Consider the following 22,006-nt stretch of genomic DNA (forward strand, 5'->3'; position numbering starts at 1 on the left):
TTAAATTTACTCAATTCTACTTAATTCTATAGATTTTTATTTTTTTTAAGTTTTTATTTTATTGATCCTGAAGTATTTAGCCCTCACTTTATTCTTAGGCATGTCTGTAAATTCTTTTGAATTCTCTTTAATTTTAATTGTTTAAGTCTGATAAAAGTACCGTATGAGCGTGACCAAAAGTACCCTTTGGTCCCCTTATTTTATACCACAGGGACTGTGAGGCCTGTAAATATTGTATATTTTATTAGAAGAGACTTTTCTTGGAAATAAGAATTCTTTGGATGTAGAAACTATTGTTAAAGTGGCACTAACTTGAAGTGTTAGATTAGAGCGCTTCTTATCCCCTTTTGAGGATGCGATTCTATTATACTGAACCTGAGGTCCAAGAGGTCTCAGGAATACTTCTGGAAGATCAAAAGGTCAGACACGTGAGGGAGATACGAGAATAACGTATAACGGTTTCTATGGGGTGGCTACCACAGAAATGTATTTAATTCGTGACCAACAAGGGGAGTAGAGAGTGGAGAGTTAGAATTAAGGAGAAGTGGAAATCTCACTAATTCGTAACATTATCACCCTAATAGAGCCGAACAGCCCTCAATAGAACACCCCAGGCTACAACCCTCGGCCTTGCCGCTGAACTAAACTAAGGGAATCATCCACTCTCTCTTCTCTCTACTTCCTACTCTCATCTCGAGTACTTATACTGTATTCATTCTAACTCATAAAACTTACCATTGCTGTTGAGTATTCTGATATTGCGACACACTCGGTCGTTGACGTCAAAATTTATAAGGCTGTAAAGTAGAACCTCGATTATCCGAGGCTCCGCATTATCCGAGGCTCCGCATTATCCGAAGCTCCGCGTTATCCGAGGCTCCGCATTATCCGAGGCTCCGCATTATCCGAGGCTCCGCATTATCCGAAGCTCCGTGTTATCCGAGGCTCCGCGTTATCTGAGGCTCCGCGTTATCCGAGGCTCCGCATTATCCGAGGCAACGGGACATTCAAGCCCTCCGCATTAACCGAGGTGTATGCACGGATAATACGGAGAATCATTAATAAAACAGATGAAGCTGCGACGCCTAATTCTGAATGCGCGCAGCAGTTTGCGATTATTAATAAATTAATAAAGATAAATCACAAATTTATTCATCTTTTTGGGCTGAAGAACTTTATTCTGTTAATTTTAGTTCGTACCTTGTATCGTTTTTGGAAAAATTAAATTTTTTAATTTTGAATGTTTTTTTTTCGATTAAAACAGAAACTACGTGTCCTATCCAAAATTATTCATCACAAATTTGAATGAATGTTCGCTATTTGTTGGAAAAGTAACTTTCGTTTATTTATTTTTTTCATAACTTGTGTCGTTTGTCCAAAACTAAATTTTTTTTATTTTTTAATGTTGTTCCTTACGACTAAAAACAAAAACTACTCATTCTATCGGAAAATGATTGATATCAAATTTTGTAAATATTTTTAGGGCCCGCAATTTTATTTAATGAATGGTTAATAAATCTTTTTGTTTTGAAAATTTATCTCTTTGGTTAATTTTTTTTTGTTTTTAAATCCATATCTTTCAATTGAAAATTCTTTTTCTTTTTTCGTTTGAAATTAATTTTTAATACTAAAAATGTACATTTTAAATTTGTTGTGAAAAATTGATCTTCTTTAAAGAAAAATGTGTTTTTTTTTTCTAAAAAATTAATTTTTATAACTGATAATGTAACTGGATCTTTATGGTTGAAAATTGTTCTTTTTTTTTAACTTCGTCTTTCTTGTTGAAAAATGAATCTTCGGGGTTGTAAGGTCATCTTTTTAGTTTAAATTTCATTACTTTTGTTAAAAAATAAAATTTTCATTGCCTTGTTAAAAAATCGTTTTTTCTCTTTCTTGGTTAAGAGTTAATATTTTCAAATGAAATGTTATTTCTGATTGAAAATTTCAGTTATTTTGTCAAAATAAATATTTCCTCTTGAAAGTAATTGACTTCAAATGAAAATATAACTATAACTATTTGTGATTGTAAATGTAGCTTTCACGTTTTTTGTTCTTTTTTTCTTATAAATTAATTTTTATAACTGATAATGTAACTTCCTATTTATGGTTGAAACTTGTGCTTTTTTGTTGAAAATTCATCTTTTTTGATAGAAAATTAATCTTGTGGGTTGGAAATTAATCTTTTTTTTAAATTCATTACTTTTGTTAAAAAATAAAAATTCAAGTGTGTTGTTGAAGACTCGTTTTCTTTTTGTTAAGAATTAATATTTTCAATTTAAACATTATTTTTATGGCTGAAAATCGAATTATTTTGTTAAAATTTATTTTTGTTTTAAAAAATATAGACTCCAACACGGCCTTGCGAAAAAAATTTTTTTTCTCTCTTGGATAATAATTAATATTTTTAAATTAAACATTATTTCTCTGATTGAAAATTTCAGTTATTTTGTTAAAATAAATTTTTTCTGTTGAAAATTATTCATTTCAAATAAAAATATAACTATTTAATTTTTCGATAAAAAAGTTTCTTTTTTTTTGAAAATTTATCTCCTTAGTTAAATTGTTTTTGCTTAAAATTAATTTTCATAACTTTAAATGTAACTTTTACATTATTTGTTGAAAATCCACCTTTTTCATTTAAAAATTCTTTCACTTATTTTGTTTAAAATTAATTTTTAAACTTAAAATGTAAATTTCTCATTTTTTGTGGATAATTGATTTGCTTTAGTTAATAATTTGTTCTTTTTTTGATTAAAACTTAATATTTGCAACTAAAACATTATTTCTATGGTTGAAATTTTTATTGTTTTGTTAAAGTTAAATTTTTTTGTTGAATAATATTAATTTCAACTGAAAATATAACCATTTATTTTTTTATTAAAAATGTTTCTTTTTCAATTGAAAATTCAACTTTGTGGCTTAAAATTAATGTATTTGGTTTAAAATTCCTTTTTTTTTTTTTTTTTGGTAAAAATTTCATCTTTTGGGTTGAATATTTATGTTGTTGGTTTAAAATCCTTTTTTTTTTGTCCAAAAATACAATATAACTGTTTTGTTGAAAATTAGTTTTATTGTTTTCGTTGCGAATTCTTTTCTTCATCTGAAACTTCATCTCTATGGTTTAAAAATTCATTATTTTTTTAAAAATGATTTTTTTTAGTTGTTGATTTCAACTGAAAATAAACATTCAACTAGTTGATTTAAAATTTATGAATTTTGTTTAAATTTCGTTTTTTGGTAGAAAATAAATTTACTTGATTCAAACTAATGTTTGGGTTGAAAATTAATATCTTAGGTTAAAAATTGCGCTCTTTTTTCAAAATTATTATTTTTTTAAATTATTTTTTTTTAGTTGAAAATTCAACTGTTTTTGTTAAAAATTCATGTTTTTCATTGAAAATTAAACTATTTAGTTAAAAAAATTTTTTTTTGTTTACAGATTCATCATTATTGTAAAATTTTATCTGAAAACTCCTTTCGTTAATTTTGAAGCATTATTATAAAACGTATAAAGCACTAAATTACGCGTTTTCGTTAAGAGAAAATTCACTTTTAGTTTAACACATAGAATTTTTACTTAACTTTAATATTTTAATATTTATTATCAATAAAAAATAATATTGATCGAATTAATTTCCAATCAGGCAGTTGTTACATTTAAGTCACAGAATATTTCAGCATGAATATTTTGTTTTTTTATAGAAACTTAGGTTTCACTTATTTTTCTAACTGGAAAAAAAAATATTCCCAAAATTCCGAATATTTGAATTTTGACAATTGACGGCATATAAAAAAATCAGATATTTTTTTTTTAAATTTTATAGTTTTAGATCTTAGTTAGGTTTCTGGGCTCTAAACCATTTTTGTGACCAGGAGAATATTTTTTGCATCAAATTAAATTTTTTTATTTTTCTTAGAACACCGAAATAAAATTTTTTACATCTAAAAAGATAAAAAAAAAAAATTAAGATGAAAATAAAAATCTTAGTTATTTGCAATAATCGACTTTTTTTAACAAATGGTCGTCAGTTTGTTAATTCTTAACCGTTGTCTAATTTCAAATGCTCGTAATTTATAGCTCAATGCAATTTGTATATTGAACTTTCTTTTAGTAATTATTTTTGGGAAAAAGCGTAATTTTTTGTATTATAAGTTGGTATTTTAAAAGGGGGATAATAGTCGTGAGTTAGTTCGTAGAGGGTGTATATGCTCGCACGCCTTTCTGAAAGGGGGTGGCTCTGGAGGCCGACACAATCCAACCACTGAATGTGGCTTCCGCCAAAACCACTTACGCTTTGTGGCGAGAGACTCTTAACAATGCGATACAGGATACAAATACAATAAGACGCAGTTACATCACTTAGGAACAATGCAGCCTTGCGTGGGTCTCTCTCCTCTCTCTCTCTCTCTCTCTTTATTTCTCTCTTCTTACTTTACTCACCCTTAGTGAGTACGAGTAACACACCAGCATTCATCAGATTTATGTGTTAAATGGAGAAAAACATTTCTCCCCTTTTCCTCGGCGAGCATTAGCTTCGACGTCGACACCGCGAGTCGAGAAAGATTGCCTGGTGGTTTCCTTCGTCGAGTAAAGCCGGAAATGCGCAAAGAAAGTGACGGAAGTTGAGACTGAAAGCGTTGCCGAGATTTTTCTTCCTTTCCATTTTTCCTTTTTTTCCTTTTCTCTATTCCCCTTTTCCCATTTTTCACTTTCTCTTTACCCATTTCCTTCTTCCTATACTTCCTTTACTCATTCCCCTTCCTTCGCTTATATCTGCTTTGCCTTAAACTTCTCTTTGTGTTTACCTGTTTTCTTTTCTTTGCCTCTTTAATCCTTTCTCTTTACTCATTTTCATTTCCCAGTACTTGTTTCCTATTCCGGTTCCATTTTTCCCTTTCCTTTCCCACTTACTTTCCCTTTCTCTTTGTCCATTTCCATTTTCCTTTACCTCTTTCACTCTCCGCTCTATTCTCATTTCCCTTTTACTATATCCGTTACTATGTACCCATTTCTCATCACACTTTTTCACTTCCCTTCACCCTTTTCCTACACACCTTTATGTTCACTCTTTTCCAGTTCCATTTCCCTGTTTCCATTTACGTGTTTACTTTCCATTTTCTCCTTTAAATTAACCGATAAAGTTCCTTTCCTTTTTCATCTATTTTTGTCTGCATCTTTTTCCCTCTACCCTTTATCTCTTTTCCTATATCCTATTCCGTTCCCCCTTACTATTTTCCGTTTCACTTTTCTCTTTCGTCTCCCTTTAGTCGTTTCCATTATCCCTTTTTGCCTTTCACTATCCCTTAAAACATTTCCGTTTTCTTCCATCCCTTTCCCTCGACCTCTTTCGTTTTTTATTTACCGCTTTCCTTTTACCTTTTCCCCTTTACCCGTTTTTTTCACTTTTATACTTTATCATTCTATTACTCTTCATTCCCTTTAACAATCCCATACTTTTTGTCTTCATCCCGTTTCCTTCACTCGTTTCTCTTTCCCTTTCTCCACTTCGTTTTCTCTTTACCATTTTTTCTACACCTGTGTTTCTTTACCCTTTATCCCTTTTCTTATCCTATTGTGTTTCCCCTTCCTTTTTTCTTTACCCCTTTCACTTTCTGTTTTCTTTTTATATCCCTTTTCTATACACGTTTCATTTTACTCGTTTCCGTTTCCCTTTACATATTTCTCTTTCCATTGTACTTGTCAGTTGCCTTCTTTATTCCAATTTTTTTTCTACACCTGTTTCCCTTTATGCTTTTGGATTTTTGTAACCATTTCCCTAAACCCTATTCCGTTTTCCTTGACTATTTTCCCTTTAGCCTTCTATTTCCTTTAGCCGTTTCCTTTGCCGATTTCTCTTTAAACGTTTTGATTTATCTTGTGTACTTCATCTTTCCATGACACTTTATTCCTTTAAAAATCTCATTCTTTTTTCTTTCTACCTTTCCCTTTACATATTTTTCTCTCCCTTCATCAATTTTCGTTTACCCGTTTCTAGTTTTTTCCCCACTTCGCTCTTCCTTTACCGCTTACCCGTTTCCATTTCCCTTTAGTTGTTTCTATCTCCCTTTACCCGTTTTTCTTACCTTTCACTGGTTTCCGTTTCCCTTTCTATTCAGTTGTTTCCTTTTCCATTCACCTTATCCGTTTCTTTTCAACCGATTCCCTTTCCGCTTTTCCAATTTTTATTCTTTCCATATATTCCTTTTCTTTACCTCTTTATCGTTACCTATTTCTTTAACTTTTCACCTTTCCATTTCTCGTGCCAGTTCCCTTCTTTTTACATTTGCCTTTTTCTACTCCTGTTTCTCTTTTCGATTCTTGGTCCCTTTACCCGTTTCCCTATACGATTTTCGTTTCCCTTTACTATTTTCTATTTCCCTTCAGACATTTTTCATCTCCTTTCTTTCCTTCATCTTTCCAATACCGATTTTTCCCTTTCATTTTCCTTTCGCTGTTACTCTTTCCCTTTTCCCTTACCCCGTCTCCTTTAGCCCTTTTTATTTTGATCAACCCCTTTCTTATTACTTATTCCCATTTACCCCCCTTTACCCGCTCCAATTTCCCTTTTTTTACTTTTTCTTTTCTTTGTACTTTTTTTCCTTTCACAATTATTTTTTTTTCCGCGTATCTACCGCTTTATTCGTTCCACTTTTCCTTTACCCTTTCCGTTAACCCGTTTCCCCTTAACCGTTTCGCTTTTTCTTTACCCGCTTCGATTTCCCTTGACCCGTTTCCATTTCCTTCTCCATTTACCTGCTTCATTTCCTTTTCCCTTTACCCGTTGCCCTTTCCATTTTTCTCTTTTTATGACACACCTTTTCTCTTTCACTATTCATTTACTGTTTTCCGTTTGACTTAATCTCTTTCCTATTTTATTTACCCCTTTTTTATTCACCCTTTTTCTTTCTCTTTACCCGTTTCCGTTAATCTTCTTCCCTTTCGCTATCTCTTCCATTTTATCCTCGTCCTTTTCCCTGAACTCATTTTACTTATTCTTTGCCCCGTCTCCCTTACCCGTTTCCATTCACATTTAATAAAAGCTATTAGGGGAATGAAGTTTTACTCGATTAATTTTCCTCTTAGAATCTCTTGAAAGGCATTTTAGAATTTAGAGCGTAAACGTAGCACACTTGATGAGATAGAAAAATGGCACGTTTTCGCTATGGTTGAATGCAAAGCACATGTTGAGTTCTCTTAGAACCCAGAAACTCTTGACTTTCTCACCCGTACGGAAGCTAAGCTTGGGCTTGGGCTTGGGGTTACTATTAGCCGCAAGCACTTGACTCGACCCCAGCTAATGCCTCTTAATAGAGCACTACAGGGTGCCCCATACAATTTCTTGCCACCCCCGTGGAACCTAATGGAACTACGATTAATAAGGGCGCACGTATCGCAATGATTATTATGTACTACCATACACGTCACGTGACCTCATTTAGCATTATTTTGCTGCTATTTTTTTTTTAAAAATGACACCAAAGATATTAGAATACATTTTTTAGCTTCTTTGCTGATTGACTAATATAATATAATTATATTGCCGCCATTTCAACGAGTCGAGAAAAATTGCCTTGCAGTTTCCTTTGTCGAGGAAATCTAGAAATACGCGAAGAAACCCAATTTCCCCATTTTTCCTTTCCTTCTTTTTCTATATTTCCCATTTTCTATTTATTATTTTGCACAACTTCTCTACCCACTTCCGTTTCCATTTCCCTTTACCCGTTTTGCCTTCTACTTCCATTTACCCTTTACCATTATCCGTTTCTCTGTCCCTTTCAACCTTTCCCCTTTGCCAATTTTCATTTGCCGTTATCCGTTTTTCTTTCCAGCTTCTGTTATCCCTTTCCCTTCCAATTTTCTTTCTATTTTCCTTTTCTTGCCCCGTTTCTCTTCACTCTTTTATATTTCCCTTGCCTCCTTACACTTGCAATTTCCCTTCCAATCACCTTTTCTATTTCCCTTCACTCCCTTTACCCGTATTATCTACCCTTTTCCCCTTGCCCTTTCCATTTCCTTTTATCCGTTTCCCTTCATATGTACCTATTTCCATTTATCATTTTCTACGCCCGTTTCCTTTTTCGTTTCTCTGTTCCTTTTAAATTTTCCTTTACCTATTTTCTCCTTCCCCTTTACATTTCACTTGACTATTTTGCATCTCCCTTTACCAGTTTCCTTTCCCAGTTTTTGTTCTCCCTTTTCCTTGTTCTTACCCATTTTCCATTAATTTTTTCCATTTCCCTTTACCCCTCGCACTAACAATTTCCTTTCCAGTTTACTTTTACCAGCTTTACATCTTATTGGTTTACCCTTTCCATTTCCGTGTGGATATACCCATTTTTACCCGTTTTCCTTCAACTGTACCTATTTCCATTTATCTTTTTCTAAGCCCGTTTCCATTTCCTGGTCTATGTCCCTTTCAAAATTTCCCTTTACCCATTTTCCCCTACCTTTTTACGTTTCACTTGACGATTTTACATTTCCCTTTCCAGTTTCTGTTCTCCCTTTTCCTTGTTCTTACCCATTTTCTTTTACTCTTTTCCATTTCCCTTTAACTCTCACACTAACAATTTCCCTTCCATTTTACTTTTACCCGTTTTACATCTCATTTGCTTGCCCTCTCCATTTCCGTTTGGATATACCCATTTTTACTTGTTTCCCTTCATCTGTACCTATTTCCATTTATCTTTTTCTACGCCCCTTTTCTTTTCCGTGTCTATATCCCTTTTCAATTTCCCTTTACCCATTTTCCCCTACCCTTTTACACTTCACTTGAATATTTTGCATTTCCCTTTACCAGTTTCCCTTTCCAGTTTCTGTTCTCCCTTTTCCTTGTTCTTGCCCATTTTCCTTTGCTCTTTTTCATTTCCCTTGAACCCTCACATTAACAATTTCCTTTCCATTTTACTTTTACCCGTTTTACATCCAAATTGCTTACCCTTTCAATTTCCGTTCGGATATATCCATTTCCATTTACCCTTTTCATTTACCCTTTTCCCTTTACTCATTTCCTTTTATTCCGCACATAAATTTGTAAGCAAATAGTTGGATTTTTAAGCAAGAAGATTATTTTCTACGAAAAAAGACATATTTTCATCAAGTTTAATAAATTTTCAACTAAATCGTTTCAATAATGAATTTGATGTTAGTCCAAATTTTATTGTATTAATTTTAAGGTTATATTTTTATCGTTTCTATCTTTCTTTTGTCTAATTATTGTAATTTTTAAACTTATAAAGATCAATATTTTACCAAAAATAGAGACTTTAAATTTTAATAAAACATGATTACCTGTTAATTTAAAAAACCAAACAATTTTTACAAAACAGTTGAAGTTTTTATCAAACAGTTGAATTTTCAAGTCACTCAGACAACTTTTCTACAAAAATTGAAATTTCAACAAAGAATAAGAATTTTTCACAAAAAAGTTAATTTTAAACTAATCAGTTAAAGATTTAACAAAATAGTTCAAGTTAATTCAAGTTAGTTCAAGTTAGTTGATATATCAACAAAACTAAATTTTTTTATTTTATATAAAAAGCAGTTGGATTTAACTAACAAAAACGAATTTTCAACAAATACTTGAATCCTCAACAAAAGCAGATTAATTTTCAATGAAACAGTTGCAATTTTAACCAAGAACTTTATTGTTTTCCAAAAAGATTAATTCTCAAAAAACAATATGAATTTTTAACAAAATAGCTGAATTTTTAACTAAGAAAATTACTGAACTTAAATTAACAATATTGAACCAAAAATGGAGTTGCTTAGTTTTCATTAAAGAGAATTAATATTCAATTAAGAAAAATAAAGAACAACGATTTGCTATTAAACAATCGAATTTTCATTTCGAGAATATAAATTTACAACAACAAAAAAGATAATGCCAACCAATTATTTGAATTTCAGCATAAAAGTTTAATTGTGATTCAAAAATCACAAATTCGGTATTGGAAATTCTGTACTTTTTGAACTAATTTAGATATTTAAATTTTCTTTTCGCATTTTATCCAGTTTTAATGTGCTCTTTCGCAATCTGCCATGATATTTTTTTTTATTTTAAAGTTAACAAAATGACGAAGATTTTTTTTTAATATGAAATGTCGATTTTCAAAAAAAAACTATCCCTCATATTTTTTGCAATTTTTTTTAATTTAACTTTTCATTAGGAATATATCCTTAAGTTTTTTTAAAAATTGAAGCTAAAATGTTAAAAAAATAATTTCTTTATTCGAAAAATACAAAGGGCTTTCCGATTGTCGAAGGAAACGCAATCAATTAGTTTAAAACAAAACCATTTGTTTGGAAATTTATCTTTTTGAGTTGAAATTTTAGTTATTTAGCTGTAAATAAAACTAATTAGTTAAAATTTAAAATAACTAAAAATTCTTTCTTTTTTTAACATTCAACTATATTATTTAAAATTAATTTTTTTTTTAAATTTAGTTATTTCATTTTTGATTTTTTTTTAGTTGAAGCTAAAACCAGTTGGTAGAAAATTTATCTTTTTCAGTTTAAAAATTCAACTATATAGTTGTAAATCCATCTACATAGTATACAGGTTAAATTATTTGATAAAAATTTATATATTTTCCACAAAATTTAATTAATTTATTTTAAATTTTTTTTTTCCACTGCAACTATTACTTTTTTTATAAACTTATATATTTTAATTAAGGATCTAATAATTCAGTTGTAAATGTGTATTTTTTGTAAGTTGAAAATTCAACTAATTATTTGTAAATGCAACTAATCAGTCAAAGTTAAATTAATTTGGTAACAAATAATTTTATTGATTGAAAATTGAACTACTTTGTTAAAAAAAAGTTGTTCTGTTATTTGAAATATAACAATTCCAGTGTTCGTATAAATTTATATCTGTAGGTTGTAGTTTAAACTATTATATTAAAATTTTTTCTCAAGTCAAAAATTATGCTTATTAATTTTAATAAAAACTACTTAGATGAAAGTTAAACTCATTTGCTAAAAATTAATTTTTTCGGTTACATATTAAACTATTTTGTTTAAAATTAGTTTTTTTTCACTAAAAGTTTAATTATTCCATTTTTGCAAAAAAAAATTATTTGAAAATAAAAGTGTGTATTTGGTTGTCAATCCAATTGCTTAGTTCATATGTTTGAAAATTTAACTGTTTTGTTTAAAATTGTTTTCTTTGTTGTTGAAAATTTATGTGTTTTATTGAATATTTGTCTTTTTTTTCGTAACAAATTCTCTTGGTTGAAAGTTAAACTACTTGATTCAAAATTGAACTCCTTTTTTAAGAATTCAATTTTGTTTTTGAAGATACATAATTTTCGTTGAGAATTTATCTCTATGAGTGACATTTGAATTACTTTATTGAAAACTATTTTTTTTTTAGAACAATATTAATTCTTTAACTGCAAATTTAATGATTCTATCCTTGTTTAAAAATTTATATTTTTAAAATGAAAATGAAACTATTTGGTTAAAAATTCATGTTTTTAGTTGAAAAATTAACTAGATGGCTAAATGTTGAACTCCTTTCTCAAACATTAATTTTTGTGTTTGATGATTTATCATATTACTTGAAAATTAATCTTTGAATTGAAAAATCTACAAAAAAAATTTTTTTTTTATAAATTATAATTCGAAACTATTTACAACAAAAAAATATTTTTATCTTTTATTTTCATGAAAAAAAAAATTAAGTGAGAAAAAAAGAAGGAAGGAGATTTGGAGGGTGCTTTCTTTTTTTTCTCTTTTTTAAAAATATGTTCTTCAAATTTGAATAGAGACATTTAAGGCGCTTCAAAAACGAGTCTCACGGGTCTCGGTTTCGCTTGATCCATTCTACGTTTGAAAGGAGGAATTTTTGAAAGCAATATTTTGAATACGTGATTTAAAGGTTTAGAAAGAGAGCTTTTTCCTGAATATATATTTTTTTTTGTAATAAAAAAAAGAGTTCGTTTCTGGGTCTGAACCGGCAACACTGACAGCCCAGCGTGCACAATAGTCAGAGTGTTGCCGGTTTCAGGCGCATAAAGACTCAATTTTTATTTGAAAAAAAACACTCAATTTTCAATTACAAAAAAAAACACTTTCCGGAAAAAGCTCTCGGCTGAAACCGTTATAATTGTTTTTAGATTATTTGTTAAAAATATATCGTTTAACAATTCATCCTTTTAGATGGTGAATTTATTTTGTGTCCGGTAAGTTTACAAAACTTTTTTTTAAATCCGTCCAACTTAGAATTGAAACGTGTTTTAAAATAATTAGTTAATGATTTGCCATTTTTAATTTTCAATTTTTAAGCGTACATTTTAATTTTAATAATTTTAAAATGCCGTTTTAAAGAATCAAACAATTAAAAATTAGAAGCGTTTAAAATCTGAAATTTTTGGTAACAAACCTTTTTATTTGATAAACTGTTAATATAAATTAATTAATAATATTTAAAATTGAATTGTACTTCAAAATTTTTTAAGTGATTAATCATTGATTTTAGAAGACGATTCGGAATCAGTTCAAAAGTTTAGAATTTTCAGACTTTATCGTTAAAAATTTGAATAATTTTCATAAAAATACATTCTTTTTGGTTGCAAATTCAACTGTGTTGTTTTTAAAAAATCGTCTTTTTGGTTAAAAATTCAGCTCTTTTCGTCAAAAATTAACCTTTTGTTCAAAATTCGCATTTTGTTGCTTATAAGTACACTGAAATATTTTTTGGAATAATACTTTTCCAGAAATTAGTATTTTTATTTATAATTCCTATTTTTTCTTAAATAATCAATTTAAATCTTTCTGGATAAAAATTCAACCCTTTCTTTTTTTGATTTGTCTTTTTCATTTAAAAATTCACCCGCTTTAGTATAACTTTTATTTATCTTGGACAAAAATAATTTTGCTTGGTATTAAATTCAATAATCTTGTTAAAAACTCATCCTTTTTGTTTAAAAGTTCGAATATTTAGCAGAAAATTAACTTACTTACAATTCTTAGTTTATTTTTGGAATTTTCGTTTTAGAAGAAATTTAATGTTTATTGAATTTAAATACAACTGTTCGATTGAAAATTCAACCTCATTTTTGAAAGTTTGTATTTTTGATTTTCACCTTTTTTTGAAAATTCACCTGCTTTAGTAGAAATTACATTTTTCTTCGATAAAAAAATACAATTATTTGGTTTTAAATTTAAGAATTTTGTTCAAAAGTCATACTTTTTGTTTAAAAATTGGACTATTTAGCAAAAAATTAACTTATTTACAATTCTTATTTTGGTTTTTGAATTCCGGTTTTAGAATAAATTTTATCTTTCCTGAATTAAAATATAACTGTTCGATTGAAAATTCAACCACTTTTTTTAAAAGTTTGTCTTCTTAACTTTTTAAATTAAAAATTTATTTTTTATTAAAAATTAATCTGTTTTAAGAGAAATTTTCTCTTTTTTGGATAAAAAGACAACTGCTTGGTTGAAAATAAAATTTTTTTGTTAAAAGTCATACTTCTTGTTAAAAATTCATCATTTTGGTTAAAAATTCGTCTTTTTGGATGGAAAATGCAATTTTTTCGTAGAATCTTTTTCAAGTGAATATTCAACTATTTTTGTTGTTGTTGTTGAAAATGTATCTTTTTGATTCAATAATTTATCTGTCTTAGTAAAAATATAATTTTTTGTTACGAAAAAGCAACTTTGTGATTAAAATTATTTGTCTTTGCTTAAGTATTCAAATATTTTGTTTGAACGATTTTGTAGACACTTTGTTAAGAAATCATTTTTTTTCTTGAAGATTTATATTCTTAGTTGAAAATTCATCTCTTCGGTTGAAAGTCGAATTATTTTGTTCAAAAATAATCTTTTGATTTATAATTCTACTATTTGGGTTCAGTCGAACAGCCTTTTTTTGGTTTAAAATTAATTTTTTAACGGAAATGTAACTTTTTCATTTTTTTAAGATAGATCTTTATTAGTTGAAAATTCTCCTTTTGTAGTAAAAAAAATCATTTTTTTGGTTTAAAATTGCATGTGTTTTGGGTAAAAATGCATCAATTTGGTTGAAAAATTAATTTTTTGCTAAAAAGTCAGTTTGGTCTGAAAATCTAATTTTTGTAGAGAAACCTCATCTTTTGGCTTGAAGATTTAACAATTTAGATAAACTTTTATTTATTTCTTGAGTGAAAAATTTCAAATGTTGAAAATTCGTCTTTTTGATAAGAAAATTCTTTTTTTTTAATATATTTTATCTTTTTTTATTGAAATATAAACTATGTCACTTTTTTGTTAGGCATTTATCTTCTTAGTTGACAATTTTTTATTTTTATCTAAAATACTGTTGTTTTCGTTTATAGAAGGTTCTGTCTTAAAAATATTACAAGATTGAAATGCCGGTACTTGAATATCAAAATATTTCTGGAAACTAAAAATTACTTACAATTAAGGGGGGGGGGGTCGAAATATTTTTCTCTGATTTTTACAGGGGAGTGGCGAGTAAGGGAAAGCGCAGGAGTGGGGGTAGAGCCCGAGTTCAGATTAGGATTAACGGCACTATTTAGAGCGGAACCATTTGAGAGCGGAACTATTGAGAGCGTCACTATTGAGAGCGGCACTGTTTAGAAGGTCGACTATATTATAAAGAATTGCGAAATATGAAAAATCTTTTGAAATATTTTGAGATATTTTTCAAATGAATTAAATTTTTATTCAAAAAGACCAATAAAAATGTCTCTATTTTCACAGTATACTCACAAAATAATTGATTTACTTTTCGCTGGATGTAAAATCCAGAGCATTAAAAAATGATATAGTAATCGTTTAATCTTGATGACCACAATCGTAGACAATGCCGTGTTGGCACAAAGCACTTCGCTCGCGTGACAATCCTTTTATGTAACTCCTGATATTGTCAGACAATACACATGAAAATTCCATTTAATACATTTATTTGTCAATTTGAAATTGAAAACGAGAATTTTCTGTGGGAAATTTTTGTTTCATTTTCTTCGGTCGTTTGTATCAAGTTTTGTGGCATCAAATCGACGACAAGTGCAATAAAAAAAAAAAAAATAACACCAATATATTCCTGCTATTTAAAAAAAAAGTCACTAAGGAGACTTTTTTCTTACAATTATCTACTAAAAACACTATTTCTTTATTTTTCCTTGAAAAAAATTTTTGCGCTTATTTGCTAATTGGCTAAAATAATTAGTTGGACGAGTTTGCAATAAAATTGTTGATTCCTCAACCATAAAAAGAATAATTTTTAACCAAACAGTTGAATTTTTAACCAAAATATATCAAGTTTCTATCAAACGAGATGAATTTTTAAATCTAAAAGACAAGTTTCAAATTCAGGAAGTTTTTTTCAGTTTTCTCGGTCAATAAAGAAACAAATTTTATCCAAAAAAATGTTAAATTTTGTTAAGTTTTCGGGATGACGGTGACCATAAATTCAGTCAGTATTTTGTCACGCTTGAGTGAACCGCCCTCCCCTCCTCCCACGCAACTCCTCTTACCAATCTCCGTGGTGCGGCGTAGTTTAAACAATAAATGTGATGTTAGGCCCAATTTTATTTTATTAATTTGTATTTTATTTATTTTTTTTTAGTTTCTCAAAGTTTTTGAAAAAGATTAATTTTTAACCAAAACTGGAGTAGTTAAATTTTCATTGAGTAGAATTCACTTTAAATAAACTAAAACGAATTTTCTACAACACAGTTCAATTTTTTTCACCAAATTTTGGATTTTTTTAAACCAAAAAGACAAATTTTCTGATAAAAAATTAAGCTTTCAACCCGGGAATATGAGTTTCCAACAAGAAAATTAATTTACAAAGAAACAGTTCAATTTTAAAACAAAATAGTTAAATACTTGACAGTATTTTCTGATGGAATTCAACTGTTTTTGTATTTAAAAGTGAAATCTCTTTTTGTTGAAATAATTATTATTGCATGTATAATTTAGAATTGATTTTTTTCAGCTACTTTGCTTAAAGTTTAACTACTTTGTAAAAGTTGTATTTTTTTAGTTGAAGATTGATAATTTTATTTGAAATTTCAAATATTTGGTCGTACATCAACTTTTTGTTGAAAATTTAACGGTTTCGTAGAACGTTATACTATTTTCTTAAAAATGAAGTTTTTTTAAATCGTTTTAAAAAAATTTAATTGAATTGGTTGAAAATTCGATGTTTTGTTGTTGAAAATTTTTAATTTGATTAAAAATGCGTGGTCTTTAGTTCAAAATTTATATAATTTTTTCAAAATTCCTACATTTTGTGGACAATTCATACTTTTTCGAGAAAATTTATCGTTTTTTTTTTTGAAAAACCAAAAAAACCCTATTGTAATCTGAAAAAAAAATCCCAAAAGAAAAACAAACAAAAAACAACAAAAAAATAAAATAAAATTTTCGGAAAAAAATAAAAAAGAGAAAGAAAAATGAGACGGAAGATTTAACGATTCTGCTCAAAATTCGATATTTTTCTGGTTGAAAATTAATTTTCTTTACTGAAAGTGTAACTATTCCATTTTTATTGCAAATTGGGATATTACATAAAAAAATTCCTTTTTGGTTGAAAAATCATGTATATTTTAAAAATTCGTATTTTTGGGAAAAAATTCTTCTTGTTAGTTGAAAATTCATCCTTTTTGGTTCAAAATGAAATTGCTCTGTTAAAAATTAATCTCTTTTATTTCAGGATTTATCTATTTTGTTGGTTTTTTCGATTTAATTCAACATGTTTTAATTTGAAATTTAACTTTTTTATTTATCTACTTGGTTTGAAGTTGAAATTCTTTATAAAAAATTAATTTTTTGTCGTCAATCAACTTTTTCGTTAAAAATTTAGCTTTTTTGAAGAAATTTCATCATTTTTTGTCGAAAATGTGCCAATTTGGTAAAAAATTAATCTATTTCGTTTAAAATTAATTTTTTCAAAAAATTTAAGTATTTGTTAATAACAATTTGTTAATAAAAATATCAACATTGTGATGCAAATCTGAAAGTTTGTTTTCCCACAAAAAAATTTTTCCCTTTAGGTGGCTCATGGAGTGAATTATTTACATTATTTTCTTGCACGAGATTTTACTTTACAAAAAATCTCTTCCCCTCCACTTGGCCATTTATGTATATAAAATTCAGGAAAAAATGTTTTTGAATGCTTTTAACCTTTTGCTTTAAGAATCTAAAAAGAAAAATCAAATCAAAAATATTTATTATAACGATGAAAAATTGCTCTCCTGAATTAAAAAATTAATCTTTTATAAACTATCAGTTTCAAAGCTATTAAAAATGAAAATAATTAAAATTTAAAGTTAATAATAGTTCAGTTTGTAACAAAAATTTAATCTTTCAATTTTTAATATTTCCAGCTTAAAATTGTTTAAAATGATTTGCAGCTCAGTTTTCATTACTTCAAATGAAAAAATGTTTAGCTTCAAATGTTGAAATTTTTAATTTCATGGACCCCAAAATAGTTTGCGAACCAGGAAAAGACCGGAAATTTTTTTTTGTGATTAATACGGCCACCCGAATAGAAAAAAATTGGCTTGAATAGATAAAGGATGGGATGAGGTAGAGAACAGGATATTGAAAAAGATAGACGTGAATAGACAAAGGAAATGATGAGATAGAGAAAAGAGGATTGAAAATGATAGATATAAATTTAGATTTAGACAGAGATAGAAAAAGTTTGTCGCGGATAGATAAAGGGAAGAATAACATAGAAAAGAGAGGACTAAAAAAGTATTGACAAGAAATTAGATTAACCGAGATATTGAAAAATATTGACATAGATCGATAACGGATAGAATAAGATAGGAAAGAGGGAATTGAAAAAGATAGACCTGAATTTGAACTAACAAAGAGATAAAAAAATATACACGTTGATTGACGTAAGATAGGATCAGATAAAAAAGAGCTGATCGAAAAAGATAGATAGAAATTCATATTAAACGAGATATATAAAAATATTGACTTACATACATAAAGGATAGGGTGAGATAGAGAAGAGGTTATTGAAAAGAGTAGTCGTGAATTTAGTTTAAAATTTATATAGAAAAAGATAAACTTTGATAGATGTATGATGAGATGATAAAAAGCAGATTGAAAAAATAGACGGTATTTTATATTAACAGAAATAAAGAAGATTGACATGGATAGGTAAAGGATAGGATGCGATAGGGAAGAGAATGTTGTGAAAGAAAGACATGAATTTAGATTGACAAAGAGATAGAAAACAATTCACCAGAATAGACAATAGATAGGACGAGGGGATTGAAAAAGATAGGCGATAATTTAGATTAACCGAGACAAAAAAATTGATATGTATCGGTAAAGGGTAAAATGGGATAGAGAAGAGGGTATTGAAAGAAGAGACGTTGATTTAGACTGACAGAGAGATAAAAAAGTATTCACGTGGATCGATAAGACATAGGGTACGATATAAAAGGCGTTATTGAAAAAGTTAGGCGTGAATTTAAATAAACAAAGCGATTTGAAAATATTGACGTTGATAGATAAAAGATAGAATAAGATAGGAAAGGGGGGATTTAAAAAAATGGAAGGAAATTTCGATTAACACAGATAGAACAAGATTTCATGAACATGTAAAGATTAGGATGGTATAAAGAGGAGGAGGTTGAAAAAGATAGACGTGAATTTAGATTGAAAAAAGAGTAAACAAATATTGATGTGCATAGATAAAATATAGAATAAGATAGAAAATAGGGGATTGAAAAGGCTAGACAGGAATTTAGAATAATACATATAGAAAAAGGTTCTTTTAATGAAAAAAGTATAGGGTGAGATAGAGAAGAAAAGATAAAAAAGATAGATGAAGTTCAGATTAAATGAGGTAGATAAAAGTGTGGATGTGGATACATAAAATGATGGGGTGAGATAGAGCAGAGGATATTAAAAAGGATAGACATGAATTTAGATTGGCAAATAGATAGGAAAATATTAACCTGGGTAGATAAAGGATAGGCTGAAATAGTAAAGACTGTATTCAAAAAGATAGACGGAAATTTAAATTGAAATCGGAATAGAAAAAGATTGACGTAGATAGATAAAGAATAGGATGAAATAGAAAAGATGGTATTGAAGAAGTAACAAGGAAATTTAGATTAATAAAGATATAAAAATATTGGCTTGAATAGATAAAGAATAAGATGCGATAAAGAAGAGGGTATTGGAAAAGATAGACGAGGATGGATAAAGGATAGGATGAGATAGAGAATAGCAGATTGAAAAATAGACTGGAATATAGATTGGAAAACTCATAGGGAAAGATAAACGACTGACAAAGAGATAGAAAAAGATATACGTTCATAGATATTGGAGGAATCGGATGGAGTAGAGGGAATTAAAAATGGTAGACGGGAATTAAGATTAACAGTAGATGTTAATTTATAGTAAAAAATTTATAGAAAAATATAAACGTTGATTGTTGTATGATACGGTGTGATAGGGAAGAGTGTATTGATAAAGATAGGCGTGAATTTAGATTAGCAAAGAGATAGAAGAAGATTGAAGTGGATAGACAAAAGATAGGATGGAATAGAGAAGAGGGAATTTAAAAAAAATAGACGGCCGTTTAGATTGACAGAGGGATAGAAAAAGATTGTCGTGCATGATAAAGAATAGGATGAGATTGAAAAAAAAATGATTGAAAAAGATAGACGTGAATTTAGACTGACAAAGAGATAGAAAAAGATATACGCTAATAGATGTAGGATGCGATGATATAGAGAAGTGGTGGTTGTGATATTAAAATAACTTTAAAATTATATATTTATAATTAAAGGCTTTTATTAAATTTCAAATATAATTTCAGTCTAAAATATTCCATTTTGAAATCATGGAAGTTGGAATTTTTCAATTGAGAAAATGAACAGTTACTTAATATTTAGAAATATCTGACTCATAATTTAAAATCAGTAATTATAAATTAAATATTCAAAACTAAAGAAAAAACTAAACTTTGAACGCTATAATTTTAATTATTCATTTAATCCAATTTAATTTCTAAGTCAAATTGTTGAGTTTTGAATTAGAAATAACAAACGTCTATTATTTTTAGAAAAAATCCGAATTAGTTGAAAGAGATATTTAGCAGATTTAAAAAAATTCAAAATTATTTTAAAATAATTTAATGATTTCAAATAATTTAAAAAAAAACTGTATACGTGTACCTACAAAATCCAACTATTCGTACCAAAATTTCGGTGCAAATAGCCCACAGCCTAATGAAAAAAAAAATTCATTTTGGCAGATTTTGAACAAAAAATTTAGAAGCTTTTTAGGAATTTTGACGGGCTTTAGAAAGAGAAAAAACATTTACTAGGAAAATTGAAAATGATTTTTCATTTTCGTAAACTAATTTTTAAAAATTAATACATTTAAAGGATTTTTAAATAATAAAAATAAAAATAATTTAACTTTGAATTTGAACAGGGAATTTTCAATTTTTGACATATTAATAGTTGGAACTGGAATTAATCCAGAATCATAATAATTCTGACTTCGAACCGGGAATTTTCAAATTTTAACCGATTCCGAGCTAGTACTGGAAATATTTGAAAAGAAGCCAAATTCTAAACTGGAACAGGAACTTTTTACAAAGAGTTCTAATTTTGATTTGAAATAGGGAATTTTCAAATTTTAAACAATTCTGAGTTGAGACTGGTATTTATTCAAAAGGATTTTAATTTGTCTTACTTAGAACAAAGAATTTAAAAATTGTAATAAATTCCGAGCAGAAACGAGGAATTCTTTTAAAAAAATTATTTTGAATTCAAAGTTGAGACGGGATATTTTCGGAAAAATTATAATTATGAATTTGAACACGGAATTTTACAAAAAAAACTCTAATTCTTGGTTAAAATGGAGAATTTTCGAAAAGAATTAAATTTTTTCAAAAGAATTTGATTTCTGAGTTGAAATGAATTTTCTTAAAGAATGGAAAATCTGCAAACAAAATTGTTGTTCTGTGTGGTAACGAGGTATTTTTGGCAAAAAAAATTTCTTTTCCTTTTCAGGAATTTTTTTTTTCTTCAGATTGCAATAGGGACATTTTATGGTGGTTGTCCAAATTTGGTCGTTAGATTCTTGGTTTTATTTTCAGGAATTCTGAAGACTTCTATCTTTAGTAAAAATTTCCTAAATTTTATTTTGCAGCATACATATCCTGGATGCGTTTTTATGCCAGCTATCCCCGAGATATGAGGGAAATTTTCGACCGCAAGGAACTTCATCTTGGCCATTATGCGAAGAGTTTTGCTCTTAGAGACCCTCCACAAAGAATTAGTGGAATTGGGAAAATTATTCGCGAAAAGGAAGGAGCAAAGGCCCAGCATAACAACAGACTCTCGAATGAAAGGTAAGTCAGTTTTTCACACTTCTTCTTTCATGTCTTAATTTTTTGGAAAACCAATTTTGGGAGCTTTTGTTGCTTGCTAGTACAATTGTCGCACCAATCATACAGTGAACAGCGCCACTTCTGTTTGGTTGAACGGCTCCACTGATTTGGGAGCACCATTACCCCGAACAGACCGAATTGTTTAATCAACAGTATAGTCTAGTCGTTTTGCACACGTGGCGCTTGCCACAAAGTTCCGCGCTTGCGCAGTTTAGAAAATTATAGCACCCACATTTCGGAGCGACTGATCTCCCTAAGTTTGGGGTAACCAAGTGCCCCGAATCTGGAGCGGTTGCCACACCCAACCGACGTGCAGCGACTCTCTCAACGTTAGCGCGCCGGTTTTACCTAACTCCTCTCCGTGCAGGAACTCATAAATAATTAAAAATTATAATAGAAATTCTATTTTCGCTACTATTTATTTTATTAAAAATAATTCTGCGAAATAGCAATTTTCCATAATTTTTTTTATCCTAATTACGAATTTACCCCATTTTTATTTTTCCAAATTACCATTTGGGATCCGAATTACGATTTTAGATCATTTTTATTTTACAGAATAACTATTCAACCACTATTCAACCTGGAGAATTTTTTTTTTTACATTTAAA

At 28.6% G+C, this 22,006-nt stretch overlaps 1 protein-coding gene across 2 annotated transcripts in view; it reads left to right on the forward strand.

Moving 5' to 3' along the window:
* Positions 1 to 22,006, forward strand: part of LOC117180108 (probable ATP-dependent RNA helicase CG8611) — a 130,180-nt gene that overhangs the window by 72,394 nt on the left and 35,780 nt on the right. For both annotated transcript variants that reach the window (XM_033372434.1, XM_033372435.1), the window contains exon 8: positions 21,155 to 21,356. In XM_033372434.1, the coding sequence (XP_033228325.1) occupies positions 21,155 to 21,356 (202 nt within the window). The remainder of the gene's footprint in view (positions 1 to 21,154; positions 21,357 to 22,006) is intronic.

Source organism: Belonocnema kinseyi, chromosome 9 (assembly GCF_010883055.1).
Source record: "Belonocnema kinseyi isolate 2016_QV_RU_SX_M_011 chromosome 9, B_treatae_v1, whole genome shotgun sequence".
Classification (NCBI taxonomy): Eukaryota; Metazoa; Arthropoda; class Insecta; order Hymenoptera; family Cynipidae; genus Belonocnema; species Belonocnema kinseyi.